The 24,799-nt window shown below is 36.8% G+C and overlaps 1 protein-coding gene across 2 annotated transcripts in view; it reads right to left on the bottom strand.

The window, feature by feature from the left end:
• Nucleotides 1-24,799, bottom strand: part of SKIC3 (SKI3 subunit of superkiller complex) — a 60,657-nt gene that overhangs the window by 20,594 nt on the left and 15,264 nt on the right. For both annotated transcript variants that reach the window (XM_067464539.1, XM_067464538.1), the window contains exons 7-30: nt 23,847-23,945; nt 23,634-23,742; nt 23,336-23,476; nt 22,195-22,296; nt 21,417-21,556; nt 19,818-19,904; nt 19,625-19,728; nt 18,763-18,889; nt 17,361-17,540; nt 14,739-14,863; nt 13,661-13,914; nt 13,173-13,275; nt 12,338-12,514; nt 10,895-11,039; nt 10,630-10,708; nt 10,472-10,533; nt 10,326-10,382; nt 8,746-8,814; nt 8,054-8,128; nt 7,290-7,431; nt 6,213-6,306; nt 5,519-5,596; nt 3,361-3,485; nt 1,958-2,081 (exon numbers count right to left, since the gene is read on the bottom strand). In XM_067464539.1, the coding sequence (XP_067320640.1) occupies nt 1,958-2,081; nt 3,361-3,485; nt 5,519-5,596; nt 6,213-6,306; nt 7,290-7,431; nt 8,054-8,128; nt 8,746-8,814; nt 10,326-10,382; nt 10,472-10,533; nt 10,630-10,708; nt 10,895-11,039; nt 12,338-12,514; nt 13,173-13,275; nt 13,661-13,914; nt 14,739-14,863; nt 17,361-17,540; nt 18,763-18,889; nt 19,625-19,728; nt 19,818-19,904; nt 21,417-21,556; nt 22,195-22,296; nt 23,336-23,476; nt 23,634-23,742; nt 23,847-23,945 (2,798 nt within the window). The remainder of the gene's footprint in view (nt 1-1,957; nt 2,082-3,360; nt 3,486-5,518; nt 5,597-6,212; nt 6,307-7,289; nt 7,432-8,053; nt 8,129-8,745; nt 8,815-10,325; nt 10,383-10,471; nt 10,534-10,629; nt 10,709-10,894; nt 11,040-12,337; nt 12,515-13,172; nt 13,276-13,660; nt 13,915-14,738; nt 14,864-17,360; nt 17,541-18,762; nt 18,890-19,624; nt 19,729-19,817; nt 19,905-21,416; nt 21,557-22,194; nt 22,297-23,335; nt 23,477-23,633; nt 23,743-23,846; nt 23,946-24,799) is intronic.

The following is a 24,799-nucleotide window of genomic DNA, read 5'->3' as shown; positions in this document are numbered from 1 at the left end:
GATTCAGAGCTAGGTCTCTCATCTTCTAGTCCAATACTTAAGCCACACCACACTGGCTCTCAAGTGATAGCCACTATTCCTCAATTTGCAACTATACCTTTACTGTAGGTTGTACAATTTTATATAAATATGTCCCAGAGGTGGCAGATGTATCTCCTCCATTTTGGCAACTTGTTAAGGGGTACCACAGTGAAGAATCTCAAGGGCAGTGTTTGTATGTGTGTGGGTGTGTGTGTCTGCATGCCTTCCAGCTGCCTGTCAACTTATGATGATCATATATATTTCATAGGATTGTTTTAGGTAAGAAATTTTTCAGAGTTAGTTTTGTTGGTTCTTTCCTCTAAAACAGGCCCTCTGGGTGTTTTGGACTTCAACTCACACAATTCCTAACAGCTGGTAAGCTGGCCGGGATTTCTGGGAGTTGAAGTATAAAACATCCAGAGGGCCGAAGTTTACCCATGCCTTCTAAAATATAGCTTATGGCACCAAGTATTTGTTGGTGAGCTCACATCCAAGTACTACCCTAACTTTGCTTAGCTTCCAAATTCCAATAGAATCTGGTACCTTTAGGGTATTTAGGCTGACATAATAATAATAATAATAATAATAATAATAATAATAATAATAATAATAATGGAAAAAACAAGTATGGGTTGTCGTGGCTGCAATCCCAGATGACAGCAAAATTGACGATAAACAACTGGAAAAGCTTACAAGATATGAGGATTTAAACATCAAACTGCAAAAACTCTGACACAAGCTTGTAAAGGTGGCCCCAGTGGTGATCGGCACACTGGCCTGCACTTAAAAACAATTGGCACTGACAAAATTATCATCTGTCAGCTGCAAAAAAGCCACCCTACTCGGATCTGCATGCATTATTCACCAATACATCTCACAGTCTTAGACACTTGGGAAGTGTCCGAGATGTGATTCAATACAAATGCTAGCATAGTGATCTTGTTTGCTGTGTGCTAATCTTCTTATGTATCAAATAATAATAATAATAATAATAATAATAATAATAACACCAATAATAATACAAAATACAAAATATTTATTCCCTATTAGGTTGCTCCCTTTGCAGATCTATTTATTCCTAGACATTGTACAGATATGTACAAAAAATGAATGAAATAAAATTTATGCAAATGATAAAAATTTAGGAGATTCTGCCACCTGGAAAAAGATTACAGTGGATCAAAGCCAAAGCTCATACATAACACTAACAATACTTTCTATAATGGATTGTGTACACTATAAAACACCAATCATAGTTTACAGTGAAATAAGATTACGTATAACTACCCCTACAATTAATGTTTTCTTTGATAGTAAAAAAAGGTCAGTATGAAGACACCTTTAACATATTCCTTAACATATTTTGTGGGCAGCTGAAACAAGACATGGCTCTGCAAAACCAAGCATGAAGATCAGCACTAACATAGGGTATTTTTTCCTTATATCCATTTTGTGGAACTGTAGACAGAAGTGACATTCTGTTCTTATCATCATTTGGGGCTCTTAGAGTACATATTTAAACCAATGTTCTTCTCAGTCTTGAAAGAAACAAAATGAACAGCTAATATTTTGTAGGATGATTTCACCATCCCAAATGACAGTCAAACCTGAAATGCTGTTGCCATGACTAAAACTATCTTGACAAGAAAGAGGTAATCTCCATAATAGTAGCAGGCAAGCATGGCAACATAAGGAATAACTATGACTTCTCCCAACTGTCAATCTAAATTTTGTGGCTCATGCACAGCTTTGAATTTAAAAAAAATATTTGTGCTTTTTGCTTTTTTTGTAACTCTGGTTTGCCTGCAATCTTGCTGGCACTGGTGCTCTCGATCTGGGCTTGCTATGGGAAGGAATTATTACAACAGGAAAACTGTGTCACTGTTTTAAATAAATCAAATAAATAAATAGTTTTAAATAAATACCCATTACTCACCATTTAAATAAGAGGGTCTTTGCATCATCTACTTGATTCTGCTTGTATTTCATGATTGCCAGGGCTGTGAGGATATATGCTTTGTCTTGCTCACATTCAACCATGGAAATTGCTTTTTCATAAGCTAGCAAGGAAAACATAGAAATTTAAAGGAAGAGAAATGTGCTCTGGGCATAGGTATAAAAAAGTTACCTCCATTTTTAAGCTTATAAACCAGGGGAACAGAAGTAGTCTTTTCATTGTATTTTTCCTACTATCTGTGACCATCCAGAAAATAAGATCTCTTGGCCTCTCTTTATCCTGAACAGATAATTCTATCCATTTCTTTTCTCCTTGTTTTCTTAATCTATCCATTTTTGCCCTGCAGCTAAACAATTTAATCTGTTTTCTTGGATGCAAAGGAGAGCATTATGTGCAACTCTGGGGGAGTATGGAATGTTTAAATGTATCAAATTTCATTTTATGTAACACATGAGAGAGCAGGATACGCTCTCTATTTCTATAAAGAAAGATAAAGAAAAAGATCAAGATAAAAAAAATATTAGATTTAGGCTGCATTTCCATGATATGAAAAAAGCCTAAGGGCAACAAAATATACCATATATACTTAAATATAAGCCAACTCGCATATAAGCTGAAGCACCTAATTTTATCACAAAAAACTGGGAAAACAGACTGACTCGTGTATAAGCCAAAGGTGGGAAACGAAGCAGCTACTGGAAAATTTCAAAATAAAAACAGATACCAATAAAATTACATTAATTGAGGCATCAGTAGGTTACATGTTTTTGAATATTTACATAAAATTGTAGTTTAAGATAAGACTGTCCAGCTAACATTAAACCATTATTCTAACCTTCAGTGTAAATGTGCTTACCTATCCTTTCAATAATAATAGAGTAACAAAATAAATGTAATAAAAAATAATAGAGAAAAATAATGGAAATAACAGTAATAATAGAGTAAAATAATAAATATAATAATAACAGAGTAAAATAATAAATGAACTAATAATAAAAACAAAGTAAAATAATACATATAATAATAAAATAAAATAATATAAATATAATCATAATAAATAGAGTAAAATAATGAATGTAATAAAAAATTATAGCAACAGAGTAAAATAATAAATAACCTTGACTTGAGTATAAGCCGAGGGGGGATGTTTTCAGCCTAAAAAGGGCTGAAAAACTTGGCTTATACTTGAATATATTCAGTAACTTGTAGAATATTTTCCATCAATAATTTCACCTCCTTTTAAAATAACTGACAGAACCACAAGTGTGAAGAACATTGTCTGGAAATAGACATTCACCTTTGGCAAATAATATTGTGGTCTTAATGTGCTTCAAATTCATAATAATCCTTTAGAAGAGATGCTGTGTGCCTGAAACATTTACCTTTCTGACTTTCTTGGAAGTCTCCCTTCTTGAAGTAAGCCAAGGCAATTCCCAGAATATCATCGAATTCTGAGAGACCAGTTGATAAGTACGCCTGAATTGCATCATCATAATGACCAAGAACACTTTCAGAAAAGAAACAAGAGAAAACCCTTTCAGAACATATAAACAAAGCAAACCCCTTTCAGGAACTTTGAATGAACTTTTCAAATCAGTGAGTGAAACCTATTTTATGTCAGTATCTTTGTGCTTATGCAAAGGTCTTCTCCTGAGTATACCCTATGATACTCATAATTCAATCTAGAAATTTTAGTTTAAAAATCAATCCAAGAAATCTTGATCAACATATCTATGGATCAGCGTAAGTACAGTACCTAAACTGCCCTGAGTCCCTATGGGGAAAGAGGGCAGTCTATAAATAAATTATTATTATTATTTTAAAAAAGAACCACTGCTTTGCTGATCTGAGTGGTGAAAGGTGAGAGGTTAGTTAATTACGGAAGTAATTAAAAGATGTAGTGATACTTTATACCAGGGGTCCTCAAACTAAGGCCCGGGGCCCAGATACGGCCCTCCAAGGTCATTTACCTGGGCCCCGCTCAGGGTCAACCTAAGTCTGAAACTACTTGAAAGCACTTAACAACCACAACAATCCTATCTCATCAGCCAAAAGTAGGCTCACATTTCCCATTGAAATAGTAATAAGTTTATTATTTATTTATTTATTATTTACAGTATTTATATTCTATCCTTTTCACCCTGCAGGGGACTCAGGGCGGATTACAATGTACATATACATGGCAAACATTCAATGTCATAGAGACATAATATATATAGAAAGACACTCAGAGGCTAGTTAATATTCCAGATTTTGGCCACCAGGGGAACTGTCGCTTCACCATCCGTTTGTGACACTGATGAAGTACTTCCTCATTCTTTCCAAACTTCCTGGAGATTTTTATGGCCTCGTAAATCAGTTAAATTATATTTCTTAAAATTGTTATTCATTTTAATTATTGTATTGTTTTTAAGGGCTTTTGCACTACAAATAAGATATGTACAGTGTGCCTAGGAATTCAATCATGGTTTTTTTCAAATTATAATCCGGCCCTCCAACAGTTTGAGGGACTGTGACCTGGCCCTCTGTTTAAAAAGTTTGTGGACCCCTGCTTTATACGCTCTTTTCTCCTTTCTGTGGCACCACTTTTGGCCTTTTTGAATGGCTGGGAAAGAAATGCTAGTGGCAGACAGGAGTGGCTGCCTTTCAAAGCAACACTGGTGATTTACCCTCAAATTATCCACAGGTTGGATCAAAATTCCTGGTTTTGGCCCCCAAATCTGCCCTAGACTTATACATCAAGTTAATTTAAACATGAATACATAGGGTAGTCCTGCTTATCTCAAATTCCTTTCCCCCAAATTAATCTCATATATATATATATATATATATATATATATATATATGAATTTGGGAAGATTTGGGATTATAGTTAAAGTTGATAAACCTAAATGCTGATGCTCTGTATGCTGAAACCAAGGAAAAAAGAGACCAATTCCCTGTTGATTATATTTTCAAAATGCATCACTTATAACAAGACTACAGCAGCTATGACAATAATTACTGCTTTTTTTCTCGTGCAAAACATCTCTAGAACCAAGTCAAGAGATACATCATTTTATTTACTATCTTTATATGCCACTTTTCTACCTAGTACTACAAAGGAAGGCATATTGTTTTGCTCCCATTGTTTGTCAAATAGGTGAGAATGAGAGGTGAGATGATTCAAGGTCTCCCAGTGAGCCTTATGGATAACAGTGAATTTGAACCTCGATCGTCCTATTTAGTTGTAGTCCACCACTCTAACCATTATATCACGCTGGGCCTGTGCTAAAATTATGTCTTATAGCAGTGTCTCCCAACCTTTGGTCCTCCAGGTGTCTTGGACTTCAACTTTCAGAAACCCCAGCCAGTTTACTAGCTGTGAGGAATTATTGGAGCGGAAGTCCAAAATACCTGGAGGACCAAAGGTTTGGAACTGCTGTCTTAACCACTATGAAAACATTGTAAGAAATGATGTTGCTATGTACAATAAATCAAAGGACAGACTTGTTAATGTTTTTTCAGAATTTTTCAGAATTAAAAACTAAGCAGCCTTACCACAGTGATCTGCCATAATTTCTCATGGCTATGTTGTATTTCTCTTTATCTTCACAATTTTTCAACAACTGAACTGCTCTGAGAAGGAGGGAAAAATAATTCTAGTCATTTTCATAGCAAGAGCTAACCTGCAAAATATATTGAGCTAGAAGTTTTGCTATTATTTCACCGGGATCATTTTATTCATACTTCAATTTCCAGGTGGATCGGTCCTATAGTATGACAAAAACTCTTTCTCAATCAGCAGAACTAGAGTCTTTACCCAAAGTAATTTAGTGTTTGAACGTCGCATTTGCCGTATACATGCATGGAATTGAATCCACAACGTTCTGAAATTTTTTCCTACTATTCTAACATTATGACCTTCTTTGAGCTTTCCAGGGAGCGCAGGATACATATTTAAAGAAATCAAAACTATGAAGAAAAACATTGTTAGCCTAAGCAAATAATTTTCTCCAAACTGAGGCAAAATTATATTCATACCACATTGATTCTTCACTCTCTCAAGTTGGATATTTCAACACCTAAATTTCATTCCATAATATTTCATAGTAGAATCAGACAGACAGACAAGATTCTAGATTGTTTTTGTGTTACTGCTAAAACAGAGGATAGTTTTGTCAGGATGAATAGTGGACATAGACCATTTAAGATTTTTTTTTAAAAAAATAAATACTGTTGAATAAAATCTTACCTTTGGTAAGCATCTCCTGCCTGTTTTTTTAGTTGAAGATATTCATTTAAATAGCCAAGCATAGTGAATGCACATGCATCATTTTGGATTCTTTCTATAAAAGGGACAATAAATAATTTATTTGTTTTGCTTTTTCTGCCAAACATTTTCAAAACAATGCAGCCAAAGGGGAAAGGGACAGACAAGGGGAACTTTGGCTCAACTATGCCCTCTGATCTCTTGCACAATATTAAGTGTTGGAATTCAACCCCACACTGCTCAAGTCTCAAGTCCTCAAAGAGGAGCAGTTAGGTAGTTTTGTATAGACTAAGGTTTTCCCTTCCCCCATGTCTCCTGTATGACAGTTGAGAATGTATCTTTTTATTCTCTCTTCTCTGTTTCTGCTCTCATTCTGATTGGTTGTTTAAAATGGATACATTTCTACTGCAAGCCTTTTTGAATCTGACTCTGCCTTCTTACACTTTACTATGGAGGGTATGTCCTGTATGCTTTGAGATCTCTCTCTGCTTGTGTGTCAAGATAGATGTAGTGATTGAATTTTCCCCTCCTTTGAAAACTTAGAAGAGATGGGTGTTAGAGTAGCTCAGACTCAGTTCTTGATTATTAAGAAATGCAGTAATTGTTTATTATTGTAAATAAACCTTTTGTGATTTTTAAGACTGGACTCTGCATGTTTGCCTCCTAAGCTCTGAATTATTTACAGCCACATCACATGGCACTTCATGCTCTGCTCGCTAATGAGTCGATGCTCAACTTTTGTATCCTGTTTGTTTTTGGATGCTCTGGTTGCTTTTAGGGTAGTATTCCATAACAATAAGGAGGTACAGATAAAGCTGGCCAAGGATCAGGGAAGATATAGCCTTCTATAAATGTTTGTTGGCTCTTGTATCCCATGTGACAATGAGAAGAGTGGGAGGAAGCCAGGAGAGGAGCAGAGTGACTATTGCCTTCTACCCTCCTCTCTAGCTTTCCTCAAACACAACATCAGGAGAATAGGGAGAAGTTGGGCAAGGTCATCTGTGTTCTCACAGCTGGTTTATTATGACTCAGACACTGTTATTTAAAAGTGGAAGTTACCTGTGTATTTGGTCAGAGCAATTTGGGCTGTTGGGATGGCATTCATCTGAAGAATATTGTATCTATACAATTCAGTGTTTCTGTTGCCTTTGTCTTGTAGGGTTGAACACACCCAATGGGCATAGCCTTTTGCTCCCTCAGTCTGAGTGAAGAAAAATGATTGTTGTTATATTTATTTTCATTCACTTTCCCCCTAGAACTGGGACAAGCTTAGTAAAAAAACAAACATAGAATCAATAACTGTCCTAGTAGGAAATCTTAAGTGTTTTATAGCTGCTTAACCCCAAAACTATCATAGCAACACATAATTCAGCAGAAAAGGTACTAATACTTGGTAAACTAGAACACAGTAGGAAAAGAGAATGACTGAATTACAGGTGGATAGACTCAATTAAAGAAACTGTGGCCTTAACTTCAGAAGACACAGGCAGAGATGCTAATAACAGGGTGACCTGAAGCTCTATCATTCATAAAGTAACCATAAATCAAAACTGACTTGATGGCAAATAACAACAGCAAATATATAACCTCATCAAATGTTGGCAAAATACACAATTTTTGCTATTCTTAACTAAACACTGGGAACTTGACTGGTTGCAGCAAACCCCTAAACATACTGTTTTAAATAAAATATACAGTTGCATTTCAAATATCCATATGATAGAAACTCAGTGGAAACACTGGAAATTGTAATGAGATTTATTTGGGAAGCACTTAATGTCTGGTTTACTGGTTTGCAACCTGCAGTAATGACAAGGGCTTACATGCATGCTGAGTTCAGTAGTGTGCCTGAAGAGATCCATAGTTTCATAGCTGCCCACAGTCTCTGCAATGAGAGCCTAGCAAAAGAGAAAAAAATGAAAACTGTTTCTTGAGTTGATATAACACAGGCAATCCATTTATGTCGCTTGAAGTTTCAAAGTACAGACATGGCAAAACTTGATTACCATGTACCTTGGTCCCCACTCTCCCTCGCCTTTCTTTTGTCGGCAGGACTAGAAAATGTAGAATACCTGTAGCGACTCCTAAACTATTTGGATTTCTGCCAACCCAAACTTGAAATCAGCAAAGAAACAATTTGTGTTATGGCTGATTCTTCTGAATGGCAACCTTAGATTTACTATGATAAGATGCTTTCCTTGTGCTATGAAAGTGCAGAGCGAATTTCCTTTGCCCTGGATTCTTGGATGAAAGACATGTAACCATGGATAGACATGGATGGGTTAAGTTGAGATATTTTAATGACACAGTATAGAACTATAGACTGCTGCAATAACAGTAAGAGGAACCTCTACATTAGAGTTCTTATTTAGCCTGGGCCTATGTTTTAAGGCATTTGTAGGTTATCAATCATTTTCAGTATAGGCTGGACAATTGTGTAATTCAGAGGCTATAATAACCAAATCCCCAAAACTGTTGGCATATACCACACTTCTCCTGAGTTATAATGCCTTACCTGCCCAATCCAACATGTTAGGTAGGAGGGTTCCAGAGACTGGGCTACTTTGAAGGCTTCATGTGCTTGCTAGATGAATATATAAAACCAAAACAAAAATGTTAAATTGGATCATGGTGGCTAAGGATGTACCTTGCCCCCCTTTCTCTCAGACATGGAAAAGAGTAATATAAGCCTTTTAAACTTCTATGGGAGCTCTGCTGGCACCTTCAATAAATAAAAGTTCGAGATTCAAAGTTTCATCTGTAATAAATGCAGTATATAGGTAAGACTTTCCCCACCCCTGAAAATGTAATACAACTAATAGGAGCCTAAAAGATAGACTCAGAACTACCACTGCCCCCATCCTCCTGAAATAGCTATGTTTCCAGCGCCTAAGGATTGCAACGTAAGCCTTTTTAATACTTTTGAATAAATACCTTGGAAAAGGGAAAGAGCAGAAAACATTCCCAAGGGACTGAAGGCCATTTAACCTTGACTTTTTACCGCCACCATTATTACCACAATAATAACTACGAATATGTGCAATGCTTTTTGGAATGCCCCGGATTTCGATTGTGGATGGCATGATTTTAATAGTGATGATGATATTTATATGTTTTAATGTGCATTTCAACTCTATTTTTTTAATTTTTAACTTAAGTGTATTTAATTGTCTGTTGTCTAAAGGCATCAAATAGCTGCCATATGTAAAGCCGACTTTAGTCCACTTTAGGGTAGAGAAAAGCAGGATGCAGAGTAAATAAGTAAATAAATTTGCTTAGTGATGAACAGTCATCCCTCCACACTTGCACTTTTGAATTTTGTGGATTTGATTACTTACAGATGTGATTAACATGTTCTCTCTAGGAATCTGTAGGTCCTCCAGTGTGACTCTATGGTCAACTTCCACCAGTCATGTTGGAAGACACAGAGATTTCCAGAGAAAACACCTTTCTTATCCATCTCTAGGTCCTCCAATGCTATGATCAGCTTCCAGCAGAAATTGACCATAGACTATGCTGGAAGATCTAGAAATTCTTAAAGAGGCATTCTCTCAGATTAAAAGATTGTAATTTCTTTATTCATGTCTGTTTCATTTTCATTGGTCCTGTTCCTCTAACCTCAGCAAATGTGGAGAGCTGAGTGTAGTTTATTTTCAGAGGTAGATTCTGTTTCCTTCATATAGCCACTATTGTTAATGTCACAATTCATTACTCAACCTATACTCGGCTTTTAAAACAAGGAATCCTTCAAGCATCCATACTTCAACCATCCATACTCCAATTGTGTCAATTTTAAACTATTTTTAAAAGGGAGGCTGCTGCTACTTCTTCAAAAAACAGTGTCAGGAGTGTCATACAGGAGTGCCAATGATCGCAAACACTATCATTGGTTTTGCTCCCCCCTCCCCCCAATCTTAATCAAATACATCCTGACCAACAAGTCAGAAAACATGGACTGGGTATCTGAGTGTTCTGATACGTCACTCAAAAGGGAGGGTTACATTTCCTTTTCCCCCCTAAAACTGCCGCTTCGCCTAACTGTTTAAACTTCAAATGCACAACTGACTGAGTGCTTCATCACATGAGAACACTCACCTCTATGTTTCCACTGGTTAAATACAAGACTCCCAAATTGGTCCAGGCCACAACATTCTAGACAAAAACAAAGATACTAAAGATATTAAACCAAAATATTCTTAAAGTCCCCCCTTCAGAACAAATGCATTATCTAGAGAACTTACAATTTGGTCAGCTTGAATAGATTTAATAAATGCATGTTGAGCAAGGGCATAGTTTCCAACACCTGAAAGATACAAATACATTGAGTGCAATACCTAGGAAACTCTGAACAATTTAACAGAGAGGCAATAATTGAAAAAAAAAATATTTTGAAAAGTACCTTTGGAGCTAGCCACCACTCCAAGAGCATTCCAGTAAAGATGGTTTTTACTGTCTATTCTGACAGCTTTTTTAAGACACTGGAAAAGATTGAGAGATATGTACAGTAATTCCATAAGTTCTAAAAAATATATACAATACATTTTCTGTATATTATCACATAAAGTGTTTTGTATTGGTTAAGGTTTAGAAATGATATCTGAAGAATGTCTATAGCTAGAAACTGCATCAAACAGAACAATCAGGAACTGATTTTTTTAAATTACCTGTACAGACTTCTCTAACAGTTCACTGATCTCATTTTTGCTGCCGCCAACTGCCGAAAGGTGATGCGCCTGATGATAGTAGTTAATCCCAAGATCACACCATGTATTTGGGGAGGACATCAATTTTAATCCTCTTCCATAACATCTACAGAAAAATACATCACAAAATGAAGAGGGCACATTAGTTTAAGGATTTTCTTATAGGCTATTGAGTTTATACACCTGCCATTCTAAAGGCAAATTCTTCCAAGATGCTACATGAGAGAGAGAGGCTGTTCCCCAACTTCCATAGTTAAGAGATGGGGTGGAGGCAGTGTAGTCCAAAAGGTGCTTGTGGCCCGCAACCATTTTGTGCATCTGTCCTTCAATTCCATTCAAAAACCACAAATGCCCTGAATTTCTTTTTTTTAAAAGGGGGGGGGGGGATTACTCATAAAACTCTCAAAATCACAGAGTAGGGTTAAGAATGAAACTCTCAAAATAAACATCTAAAATGAATATTTGTACACACATAGTCAAATTCCATGCAACAAAACTGAAAGATCAGTGAAAAGTGTTTAAGTACAAAACAGAAATAGAGATCAGGTCACATCTAGATTGTATTTTTGGCCAAAACTGCACTACTCTAACCCACCAAGGGAGTTGGCGTGCAGTTGTCCATTTCTACTTAAGAGGATTGGTGCAGAGAATAAGGACTCCAGGGCCTTCATCTGAGCCAACTCTTCTGCTAAAAAAATATGAAACCTCAGAATTAGAATCAAAGAATCATAGAGTTGAAAGAGACCTTGTGGGCATTCCAGTCCAACCCCCTGCCAAGAAGCAGGAACATCGCATTCCAAGCACCCCCAACAGATGGCCATCCAACCTCTGCTTAAAAGCCTCCAAAGAAGGAGCCTCCACCACTAATTCTAGGATATATAGACAAAATAGCCAAAATGTAATGTGTGAGATGGCGGGAGAAGCTACCAGCACTAACTTTTTTTTTCAACTGGTTCTTCTTCCCCCCTCAATCTCTTGGGATTCTTACAGTTGTCCTTTAAACTAAAACTTTGCTTAGTCAGACAGCTGGGCAGTTGTGTTAGCTATTCTTCTAATCCTTGGCTTCTAGGTTGCTAGCAGTCATCATTCCACTCTTCAGTGTGAATCATGGCAGCTGTGAGACATATAAACTGATATAGGAACTGCAAAGGCAGATTCCAAAGATGCCGTAGATGTTCTCAAGAGTTGCCAAAAACAATATTACAGTCTTATGAAGGGCCATGAGAAGTGCTGCTTGAAAAAAAAAAAGCTTGAATTTGCCCGAACACAGCCTCCCCCCCCCCCCTCTCCACTCTCTTGTGAACCTCCCCTCCTCATGTCAATAACACACTGTTAAGGAAGATAGTCAGCCAACCTTGGAAATCTGCGAAATACTGCATTATATATAGATATGCTCTGCAATACCTTCCTCCCAAACTGAGCAGGTCACTTTTCTTCAGCAAACATTTGTCCTTGTCCTGACCAATAAGGAATCCTAAAATTTTCACATTCACTTTGGAAGGTGTAATAACACAAACACAAGTACACGCATCTCCAAGCAATTTCCAAAGGCAAGATGCTTCTGGGCGATGCTTTGCAGCTCTAAAAGAAAAAGAAGATTCAGACTGGTGATTCTCTAAATAGAAGTTCCTTTTCCACTGGAGGAAGTGGAGGCAGGTATTTTTATCAGTTCCGTCGCTGTCAACTCATACGCTACTCTGAAAGGTCCTCTCTTAGCCCTCCAGAGGAAGTTTTTAAGAAGAGGGAGCTAAAAGGGGGGATATCTCTTCACAGCCATAAACACACATAAAGTTTCAACTCATGAATAAAAAGCTGTATTACTCCATTTTATAACTTTTCTATAAAATCAACAGGAATTCACAATACCATGTGGAGACAAAACTGTTCTCAATGAATTTTAGCACATAGTCAATTATTCCTGGATTTTCCTGCCACCCATTTTTCTAATCCCCCAAACTAAACTCATATTATCTAATATTATCAGCTTTATTGTACACTTCGTGTAAGCTTCTTCTCAGATTAGCAAAACATTGGGGATTGAATCTTATTCTAACATTGAAACAAATGGGAAATAGATAGGACATATAGTTTGCATCATCTGCAAGGACTAACTACTTAAAATTATATATTTTTTGCTTAGAAGTCAATTATATGCACAGAAGTAAGGCAGTATTTTAAATATTTATAAGACCCTAAGATGATAGTGGGAAAATATACATACGTATGAGAGAATACCAACCTTGCTAAAAATCCAAGGGATTGCTCGATATAGTCCAGAGCTTTTCCATCCAAGTAGTCAGCAAGAGCAGTCTTTGCCATCATGAAATAGCATTCTCCCAAACCTGGGAAGAAAATAATGAACATGTGATAAGACTGCAATAAACACATAGTTTCCAATTTTTTATTGTTCATAAAGCTTAAGTGTTTGTATTTAAACACTTCAGCTTTATGCACAATGAAAAAAAAATGGAAACTATGTGTTTGCTACTGTGCAAATTTAGCATAAACTAAATTTAGTATAGTGCTTTCATGCACATCAGCAGAAATACAGCAATAAATTAGCATGGAAATGGGGTGATGGTAATACTGAGATTTAGGTATTACATATACTGTATGTACACATTACTTCCAAATAATTGCATATAACATACAGAGAGTTTTAAAAAAGCAAATTCATGATCCCTAGTCATAACTAAGATACTAAATCTAACAAAAATGAATGAATACCTTTCAATGCAGGAACGTAATCTTTTGATTTCTTCAAGATATGCTGATATTCTGCAATAGCCTCTTTATATTTTCCTAGCATCTGTTCAATTGCTGCAGCCTTATAAATACTATATATAGATTTGGGGTTAAGCTCTCTGGCCTTTCGGAAAGACTTTAGGGCTGTTGTGAAGCCACCTCTGCTCAAATATGCCTCTCCAAGAGATTCCCAACAGTTGGCGTCCTTTGGATCTGCTCGTAGAGCTGCCTGCAAACTGGATACATAGGGAAAACACTGTGAATTGATTTTATTAGGGCGTGTACAACAGCACCCTATAAGCTTAATTATAACAGTCAGAAAATGCTGAACTACCAAATGTTTCATCTGTATGATCAGCAGTAGCTTCAGCTTGAATCCTGCACTCTGTGTTCAGAGACAAGAGAGAGGCTCCTTGGGGGCTCTACATCAATGTTGCACAAAGCATAGTTCCCAAATTTTCCTATTAATGAGTATGCTCAGTGGAAGCAATACAGCAGTCCCATAATACCTGATGAACCCACTGTGAAGATCGGTATTTCATTCCTCTTTGTGTAGCACCCAAAATTCTCCTCCAAACTTATTGCAAAATCCTGAAGCTGCTTCTCATGGACACGCCATGCTTCGAGACAAGCAGGCAGGATCAGAGAAATGTTTGACACCCTCTTCCCTCACAATGATTACAGAAGTATTGAAATTCACAGACAACTCTGAATGATCAGAGGAGAAGTCATCATTCGGCACATGATTATAGGCAAGTTAGCCAGAACTTCCCCAAACCAGCCTTCTTGCCATGAAGCATGAAATAACCATTTGAAGCAGCTACAGGGCTCTGTAGTAAGTTGGCAGTGGTAGCAGATGGTTGAGGTATGCACGCATCATATTTACAGTATGCTGAGAAAATGCTCAGATGTTCTGCATAAAAGGATGACACATTTTTATGCAAATTACTGCAAATTAGAATCAAGCAGTAAAACTCAGAGTAAAAAAAATCCCTTTCTAAAACATAAATGGGATACAAATTATTTTTTGAACTTGAATTATACAAAGTAATTCTCTTACTTTGCCACTGCTTGAGAATGCTGGCCAGCTCTCAGGTAATAAAGCCCACGACGAAGCCAAGCCCATTTTGCTCGCCCAGCACTTGCTCGTTCTGTCACTTCTGTCAAGATGGCAAGGGCAGTGTTCTAACAACCAAACATAATGAGAAGAGTTTATTATGCGTGTGCATAGTTGCAAAGAGCAGTCACATGCAACAGAGAACAAAATCAAATTAAACCTAAATTTTCCCATGATTTAGTAGTTACTGAGGACTTATATTTGATTTCATCCACATTTGCATACACCTGTCTGGAGATCATACTCCTCAGCTGGGAGCCCTGCCTCTTCATCAAACGTATGCAGTGGTTCCTAGTCATGGACCCAGTAACCGTTTCAGCCATTTAATTTGTGTTTTCATACTGTTTGTTTCATTTGGATGGCACAAATTTGTTTAACCCCCCCTCCCCCCCAGTACAGAAATATCAGTGAAATGAAAGAAAAGTGGGAACAGTAATCATTTGGTAATCATTTTTGGTGCTCAGCTGCAGGCCCTGGCAGTTGTGGCCACTTTGGGCCTCCAAGCCACATACACATTCTCCTTGGAAACAGTGTGTGTGTGTATATGGTGTGCAGACCCAGAAAGGACCCATGACTGCTGGTGCTGAAAACTGAAGGGAAGGGAGCGTGAGAAGCCCACCCATTGCCACCAATGTGATGAAAATATTCATTTTTTTGGACCTGGGATGAAAAAGCTCATTGGGAAAGGCGCCTGTTTTTTGGGAGAGGTGCTTAAAAACTAAAACGGGGCCTTACGAATGAAACAAACAGAAACAGATAGTGATTCTATACAGATGGACAAGATTCGTGGTTTCTCCTGATAAAAAGGTATTTTTCAGAAAATTTGTTCCAGAAGACTGCTTTTCCTACTAAGTCTGGAATTTGGAACCTTTGCATACCTTGAACTTTTGTTGTGTGTCCTCTCTAGTTTAAGCAAAGCATGTCTATGGTGATTTCCTCTCTGTGTTTATTCACACACACTCTCTTCCTGCATCACATAGATTTTCCCTTGTTCACTAGTGTCACACTGAGCATCTAGGAACCTGGTCTGGGGCTTCGTCTTTCTCTGCAGTTCCCTCCAGCTCAGTCTTCGGGCCAAATTATATTTCCCAATAGTTACATGTTCCAACATTTAGCTTTGACAACAAACACAGATCTTGAGGCTAAGATCTGGATCACACTGTCTATTATACTTATTGACAAAACTTTGCTGCTGTGCACACATAAACTCCCTTATGGAAATGGTTGGACATTTTACTGTGAAATATCCACAGTAAATTCAAGGCTGAAGTGAAATTGCACATGAAGTGCCATTATGCATAATGTGCACACACTGCATAAGGTAATACATTTGGGTTTTCAATCAGTTGTGCAATACTGACATCCAACATAAAGAGTTGCACAGCATGATTAATACATATGCAGAGACAGACATTACATTACCAATGTAGGAAGTCAGCTACTATACTTTCTGTGGTAAGCTCTGGTATAGACACCAATTTGTTGGGCATGTAGCAAAAATCGCTGCAACTATAATTTACTTCTGAATACTTTAAAAATATGACTTTAAAAGACATAATTTCAAAGATATAATCTCAAGTACAATAAACTTCAAATTGCTGTTTGGCACATGTTAAAATGCGTCAATATATGGAGTTCATAACAGCAAAGATCTCAGTGGTTCTTGGAAGAACTTACAATTTATCATTCCTTGCTTGTTTCCATACTGTAGTAAGGTTCACAAGGCAACCATGGTTGCAGTCATTGTTGTTGCAGTCAGAGTCAGTGAAATCAAATGTATTTAAATAGAAACCTTACTTATTTGTAAGCTTTATTTAATTACAATGCATTGTGCAATAGCTTGTATGAGGTGAGCCACAACTTAAAAACTTCCATCCAAAAGGCTCCCTCTATCGGTTCAACACTGAAATACTATGGAGAACAGGACTGAACTTCTCTATCAGTCTACTTTCAGGTTTGGCAACAATTAAATGAAGGGACTGAATTTCACACATGACAGCTTCAAAAATGCAGCCTGGTTTGCTGAAGTTATTCCACTTGTGTGGTTACTTCTGCTGTTTTGTAAATGAAAATAAATAGCTAAATACACAGAAATGAATTCAGAAAAATAATAATTCTGGGAAGAAATTGATGAAGGAATCAGCATCAGAGAAGCAAAAATGAAATGTATGCTACACAGGAAATTAACTGACTGAAAGCTAGAGGAACAAATAAAGCACAACATATTTGGGGGAACCACTTGTTATGTGTCAGAAACATCTCTTAACACAAAAGGCCCATCTCAGAAAAGTTTTTGAACAATTATGCCAATTGCTCCATTTGGTCCTGACCCAAATGAATGAGTGGGAAATATTTTTGAAGTTAGGAGAAGAGTGACAATCTAAGATAATTTGAAATTATTTTGCTTAGTATGAACAGAAGAGGGAACGATTTGTAACCCTGCAAAAAATTAACTCGAATAGAAGAAAAAGTAATTTTGAACCCACAGCATTTTGTGAAAAACACTGCAACCGTTCCAAATGCCTGCACTGCAATGGATAGTTTTTGAAAGAAAATACACAGTACCAAGTCTCCAAGCTCAGTGCTCAAATCCACCACCGCTGCTCCAGCATCACCATCGGTTCTATCTTTTTCAAAAGCCTTTTTGTAGCAGCCAAGAGCTCTGTTTTTATCTCCAGCTATATCTCTGTAGTATTCACCTAAGTAATAAAAAGCACTTCCTAGGTAATTGTCCAGTTTTGCTGCCTTCGAAATACGGGAAAAAAAGAACAGAGAATATTTCAATCACTGTTGCTTTCTTGAGCATACACATAATTGTGTTATATTATCTGTTAACGACAATTAGCAATCTGTCTTTTATATCAATATATATCCTAGCATGACCTCCATGTTGTTTTACTTTTATGAGCAAGAGAAGCTCTTTGGTGTCATTATAAACAATGTGCAAGTTTCCAATTACTCCTCAAATGCACTCACACAACTTGGTACCAGCAGAACACCACACCACTGGTTTCAACTTACAGGCCGTATCACTTTAATTCTCTATGTTTATCACCTCACTACCAAGACAAGCAGTAAGTTGGTCTCAAATATACAGGCAGTTCCAGGTTATGAACAAGATAGGTTCTGCAGGTTTGTTCTTAAGTTAAATTTGTATGTCAGTCAGAACAGGTTAATTTTTAAAGTGTAGCTCCAGTCCAAAATATTTTTTTGTAGCTTTGGATAATACCACTGTGGAGTTTGCTTTGCTGGATATGCCTCTGTTCAGAAGACTTCACCTCACTTTCTGTTCGTGTGACAACTGGATTTTGAAAAAAATTGGTTGTCATGGAAATAAAGACTTTTTTTTTTATATCAGGAGCAACTTGAGAAACTGCAAGCTGTTTCTGGCGTGAGAGAATTGGCAGTTTGCATGGGTGTTGCCCAGGGGACACCCGGATGTTTTGATATATTACCATCCTTGTAGGAGGCTTCTCTCATTTTCCTGCATGGGGAGCTGGAGCTGGCATAGGGAGTTCATCCGCACTCTCCCCGGATTCGAACCTGCGACCTGCCTGTCTTGCTGGCACAAGGGTTTAACTTGTGCCACCGGGGGCGCCAGTAAGGGTTGGTGATAAAACTTCAACTTCCTTGTGATAACACTCACAGAAGTGAATTTCCCTTCCTAGGGGTAGATTTTCTTTCACTATTGTTTCAGCCCTGTTTGTAACTAGGAGTTTTTTTGTTTGCAACCTGTGGACTGCCTGTATTAGTAGCAGCCTAAACTGATGGGAGCAGATAAGGGGAGCAAGATAACAATTCGACTCCCAGGCTATTTTTATCACTTGGTAATAGTTAGGATGAAACTATTATTCTGTTGCTCATCACTATTAGCCAGCAGTCTAATCACCAGAGCTTAATTACACTCTAACTGCATTCATTACTAATTAAATTGATTAGTCAGCAATCATTATGCCACACGCTTTACCTTCAAAAACTGTGTGACAGCCTTTGATTTATCCTTTCTTGTCTCTTCACTCATAAACCAGTAAGTGAGGCCCAGGCAGTAATGAAAGTCAGCCACTTCGGTTTCTTTTTTAATAGCTCTCTGGAAACTAAAAGAGAAAATGTTTTTTTCAAGGATTACCGTATATACTCGAGTATAAGACGACATGAATATAAGCTGAGGTACCTAATTTAACACAAAAAACTGGGAAAATGTATTGACTCGAGTATAAGCTGAGGGTGGGAAATGCAACAGCTACAGGTAAATTTCAAAATAAAAGTGGATACCAATAAAATTACATTAATTGAGGCATCAGTTGGTTAAATATTTTAAAATATTTAAATAAAACTGTAATTTAAGATAAAACTGCCCAGTTTTGATTAAATCATTATTCTAACCTTCTTCAATGTAAATGTGCTTACATATCCTACCAATAATAAAGCAAGTAAAATAATAAATGTAATAAAAATAATAAAGTAAAATAATGTAAAAATAACAATAATAAATAGATAAAAATAATAAATGTAATAATAGTAGAGTAAAATAATAAATGTAATAAAATAATAATAGAGTAAAACAATACATGTGATGATGATGATGATGATGATAACAGAGTTAAATAGTAAATAACATTGGCTAGAGTATAAGCCAAGAGGGGCTTTTTCAGTTTAACCAAAAGGGCAGAAAAACTTGACTTATACTCAAGTATATACAGTACCTTATTTCAAATGCCCAACCTTCAAATGCAGACCTTGAAAGAGCTACATTTGTGAACTACTATTCCTAGACCTCAGCAAGTTAAAGACCAAAAAAAAGACCTTTTGCAAATGAAAATGTGACTTACCTTGTTTCTGCCTCAGAGTAGTTCTTTTCTTTGTAATGAATCAATCCTTCAAGATAGTCAGCTTCTGCCAGATCAGGATGTGTCACTTTAAGCTCCTGTGCAATCTATAACAAAATAATAAATTCTGCTAGTTCACCCAGAAAAAATCAATCATTTTAACAAAAGGCCATACAATAAAGGAAAGCATACCAACCTTTGAAGCTTCCCCAGTAAGTCCTTTATTTAGATATGCCTGTCCTTTAAGAGATATAAGCTTCGGATTGTTGTTTTTATCCAAAACCTAGGGATCAAATTGATATTTGAGATCTCAATCCTCAGAAAACTAAAACTTTATCACAAATGCTTATTTCATCAAACCATTAGTTGCCATTTTTGAAATAGAGTGCCTAATTTTCATCCCACCAGAGGAGATGGAAAAGTCTGATACTATCAGACATTAGTGAATGCTACTCATATTAACTGACAAGGGAGTAAACTTGGAAACATCACTGGTTGAAACAAGTCTGATGTGCATGAAACCTAGATGTGTTATCAAGCTGTGTTTGTACATAAATGATCCCTGCATGAGTTCCAGCTATTTGCAGCTTCCTTCTTAAGTATCCAAGAAGACTGAATGAAAGAATAATATCTTTATTATTTATACTGATATCTGGTTGCATATGAACCTCAAAGGCCAGAGGGGGAAAGACATTCTTTATATAATCAAAAATGGTATGAATGGCGTCTCATCTGTACAGCTTGAATTTATTTCCTAACATGGAAATATGATAAGTTTCATTTTTGAAATGAATGTGCATGCATAGAGGTAAGACATCTTGTCTCACTTGGTTCTTAATTTTGAATAAGTGTTGCTTTATATCAGAGCTACTGATCAGGATGCAAACACCATGTCACCCTATCATCAACAGCTCTGCTCAGGTCTTGCACACTCAGGTCTGTGGCTTCCTTTATTTAGTCTATCCACCTGGAATGCAGTCTTCCTCTTTTCTTACTGCCTTATCCCTTACTACATACTATTGTTTTTTCTAGGGAGTCATGCCTTCTCGTGATATGGCCACAGCAAAATAGTCTGGATTTAATTGTCTTGGCTTCTAGAGAGAGCTCAGGCTTGATTTCCTCTAGGACCCATTTATTTCCCTTTCTAGCAGTTAATGCTATCCATTGACAAACTATATGTGCAAAACTGTATTTCTCAAAATGGAGAAACAATATCTCAGAGTTGTTTGTATGCATGACTGGATGTAGGGGAGAAAATTAATGAAAAAGGATCATGTTGGAAACCTTTACAGGCATAACTGCATGAATAGGGAAGGAAGGTTGCTAGCTTTTCTAAAAACTGCAGATCCTATTATGTTAAGGGGAAAACAAACATTTTCAAATATTGAAAGGAACACTGGCCCTCTGGAGAGAGAGAAAGCTGGATTTGGAAATTCTGTGAGGCAGACAGCTCAACAGGAAGGAATGGAAGCAGCATTTCAAATTAATCTAGGCTAGCTAGACATGGTAAAGAATGGAAAGAAGGTAAACTTGGGCTGGGCTGACAGTAAAGATTCCTCTGAATAATATGAACCTGTGATATGAAATAGAAACCATGTCAAGAGACATAACTACTCCTGTCTTGCTATAACAGAAACAAAGAAAGATGCAACTGTTAATTTAGTGAATGTAGAAGGTGAAGGACAACTCAGGTCTCACCTCTCTGTCATTTATATCATCAATTGCATGGGCATAATTACAATTCAAGGCTGGCACAGAATTTATAGAGTTGCTTTTTGAAAAGCTGATCTCATACCTGATCAAGGGAATTTATTGCTTCATCTGCAGCATCAGGGCCTGGAAGTCTAAGCAAGGCCACTGCTTTGAAACAAGAGGCACGTTCTTTGTGTTGCTGAAGGGAACTGTCTTCGTGAAGTTGTCCTAATGTCCTTAAGGCTGCCATCAAAGAAAGAAATCTAGTTCTGAACTTGTTTTAAAATCGCTTTCACTTTAACACCTTAACAATAGAATTCATTTTCACAACTTAAAACTGCTAGGGGTTTAGGAAATAATGATAATGTATTATCTTTATAATATGAGGCATTTTTATTTTTAAAAGCTATTCAAAACCACCTGCTTTTATTTTATAACATGTACCATTTCTACTTTCTACACTTTCAAGGGAACATGAAATAGTATTCACAATAAAATTAAACATATAAATCTTAATACCTAGCAGCAATCAGCAGTGTCACCAGAAGATCATAGAAGATGATGGAGACTTCTTTGCTGTTAATTTCAGGATTGTGTAATTATTTCTCACAAATCCACAGATCCAAGATGCTAGCCAGGCTTTTAAAACAGATTCTGAAAGCCTTATATTAACATAGGCTTGAGAGCTAAATAGCAACTGCACCTGTAGTTCCTACTTGACAGAGATGTTTGAAATTGTCTTTTCCACTGCTTTCATTGTCATTTGGTCAAATCACTTAATTTTTCAATCTTTTTATTCAATCTACTGCTGACTTATGTTTTGAAAGTACTTCATTGAAAAGTGGACTAAAAGTGAACACTATCTGTTTTTCAACAATTACCTTGATTGCAGGAATGAACAGCCTCTTTGTATTTGTGCATTTTCACCTGTACCTCTCCTAAGTAGCACCATGCGACTGGACACTGACTGGTCTGTTGCAAACCTGGCAGGAAAGATTGAATACATTTTAAATGTATGAGATCAGAAGGCTCTTGCTGTTATTTGATCTTTAAGAATGCTGTATAATGCTTCAGTCCACATATATAAATTGACTGCACCCAACATTACTTGCTCAGCCCTTAAACTGGAAACAGTTTGGCTTTCTTTCACAAACATTATTTTTCACGTATTATTTAATATACAAAGGCAAGTCAAAAAGTTTTGCCTCCTGTGTCAAAAAAACTTTATGGATGAACACATAACAGCAGAAGTTGCTACAGATCTTAACAAAACCATTTTGGAAAAATTCAGGGTTTTGCTTTGTGACTCAGAATTTTAGCACTGTTTTAACATCATTCAAGTCATTGAATCTGAAACCACAAAGGTTGACTTTTGGACTTCTGAAAGACAACCTACATGGTTTCAGATTCAATGACTTGAATGACATTAAAACAGCTTTAAAATCATGACCCACAAAGCAAAGCACTGAATTTTTCCAAAATGGTTCTGATGCCTGGATTAAGCTATGGCACAAATGTGTACAAATTGATGGTAACTGTTGAATTGTAGTTTTGCATAGGGGACAGTTCAGGCTATGGTTTGTAGCAACTTCTGCTGTTATATGTTCATTCATAATGTTTTTATGACACAGGAGGCAAAACCTTTTGACCCACCCTTGTATATTAAATATATTGTAGTCAACACTAGGAATGTGGCTTGTTAGATGGAAAACTTAATAACTGTTAAACTTGACATGGTCTAGATCTAACATGTCACTCACAATTAACTTTGGGTTCCTGTTGCCTTCAGAAACTGTCCAATGATAAACTAAATTGATTTTAGTGAGGTTCACTGCTACTGTAAAGTTTTACGGTAACATATAAAGCATAAGTGGATAACAATAGCTCTCCAGATGTTTTGAGGCAAGCCAACTTAGTGGATAGTAAGAGATTAGATCAAAAGGGGATTGTTATATCAAACTCCATTCCTTAACTTCATACTCTGAATAAGCAGTCACTCTGACCTCTTTCCACATTGCTTACCTTCTGTTAGACTTTTTTCAGCTTCGTCATATTTCTTTTCGTGGAAGGACTGAATTCCTAAAGCAGTAAGAGCTGGACCACTTCTTGAATCAATGCCCAATAGTTTCTGACAATAACTCAGGGCCTCCTCATTCAAGCTGCCTAGGAAGATTTATTTAAGCATATCTTAGAAATTGACAAAAAAAATCACAAGTAATTTTTCTACGTCCAGAGTTATTCAAGGAAAGAAATTAGGAAAGCCAAAAGTAGAATTAAAAATTAAAACCTTGAATGAAAGTTTAAAGGCTGCAGGGATTACCTGATTGAATGAAGTGTAAGCAAAGAACTTCCAGAGGATAACTCGCAGTCGGGTAGAGACTCATCATATCTTCACAGGCCGTCTTCAGTTTAGCATATTCATGAGGGAGCTTATTTTTGAAAGAGAAAAGCAGTTAGCAATTGTAGCAGCAGTAAAATCAGTAAAAGAAAAAATGTTTTACATTGGAGCAGTGGAAATAAAGGCAATCCTTACTTTTGATAAACACTCAACAAACTCTCCATATAACTTCTGGTGTTCTTCACTTGGAATTGGCTCTGTGGAATTCACAGCCTCTTCATGTGCATTAAGGAGCTGAAAAATAGCATGACAGATATTTCAGGACAGAGCAAGAGAATTCAAGAAAAAGCAAGCTTTTAACAAATGGTGACAAGACGTTTTACTACGATCTGTAACTAAAATTTGTCAAGATACAATTCTACTAGAACACAAACAAAAGGAAAAAAGAGAAAAAAATTATTTCTACATTGTTGTTGCCTTAGGATTGCCATTTCTGACTTGTGGAGACCCTGTTGTGGGTTTATTTGGTAGGATTTATTCAGAGGAAGGTTTTGCCTTTGCCTCCCTCTGAAGCTGAGAGCATGTGATTTGCCTAAGATCACTCAATGGATTTCAATGGCCGAACGAGTCTTCAAACTTGGGTCTCCAGAATTGTCCAATCATGCTGGCTTTTACATTGTTACATGCAGCTGCATTTTCTTCCATACAAATATGCACTTATGCAAGGCTGCAAATACACTGCTGCAACCTGGAAATAATTTTAAACAACTACAAAACGCTTCTTAGAATTTATTTATTTATTTATCATGTCAGAAGCCAGTTGAAGTTACAGTTATATTTAAAAACACAAACTAAGTTAAAAATTTAAAAAGTTAAAAACTTGACCTTATACTAAATTTCCTTTGAACAGAAGCTGGCCACTTGGGAGTGCCCCTGGTGTCGCTGTAAGAGGGTCCTCCACTGTGCATGTGGCAGACCTCAGGCTGCATTGTAGTAAGTGGTCTGTGGTTTGCTCTTCCCCATAGTCACATGTCGTGGACTTCAATTTGTAGCCCTATTTCTTAAGATTGGCTCTGCACCTCGTGGTCCCCAAACTCATCCTGTTCAGCACCTTCCAAGCCGCCCAGTGTGGCCAGGAGGGAGTCTCT

This window comes from Anolis sagrei, chromosome 2 (genome assembly GCF_037176765.1).
Source record: "Anolis sagrei isolate rAnoSag1 chromosome 2, rAnoSag1.mat, whole genome shotgun sequence".
In the NCBI taxonomy this organism is placed as follows: Eukaryota; Metazoa; Chordata; class Lepidosauria; order Squamata; family Dactyloidae; genus Anolis; species Anolis sagrei.
Note: the sequence above shows the minus strand (reverse complement) of the source record. Positions and strands in the feature narration are given on the sequence as shown.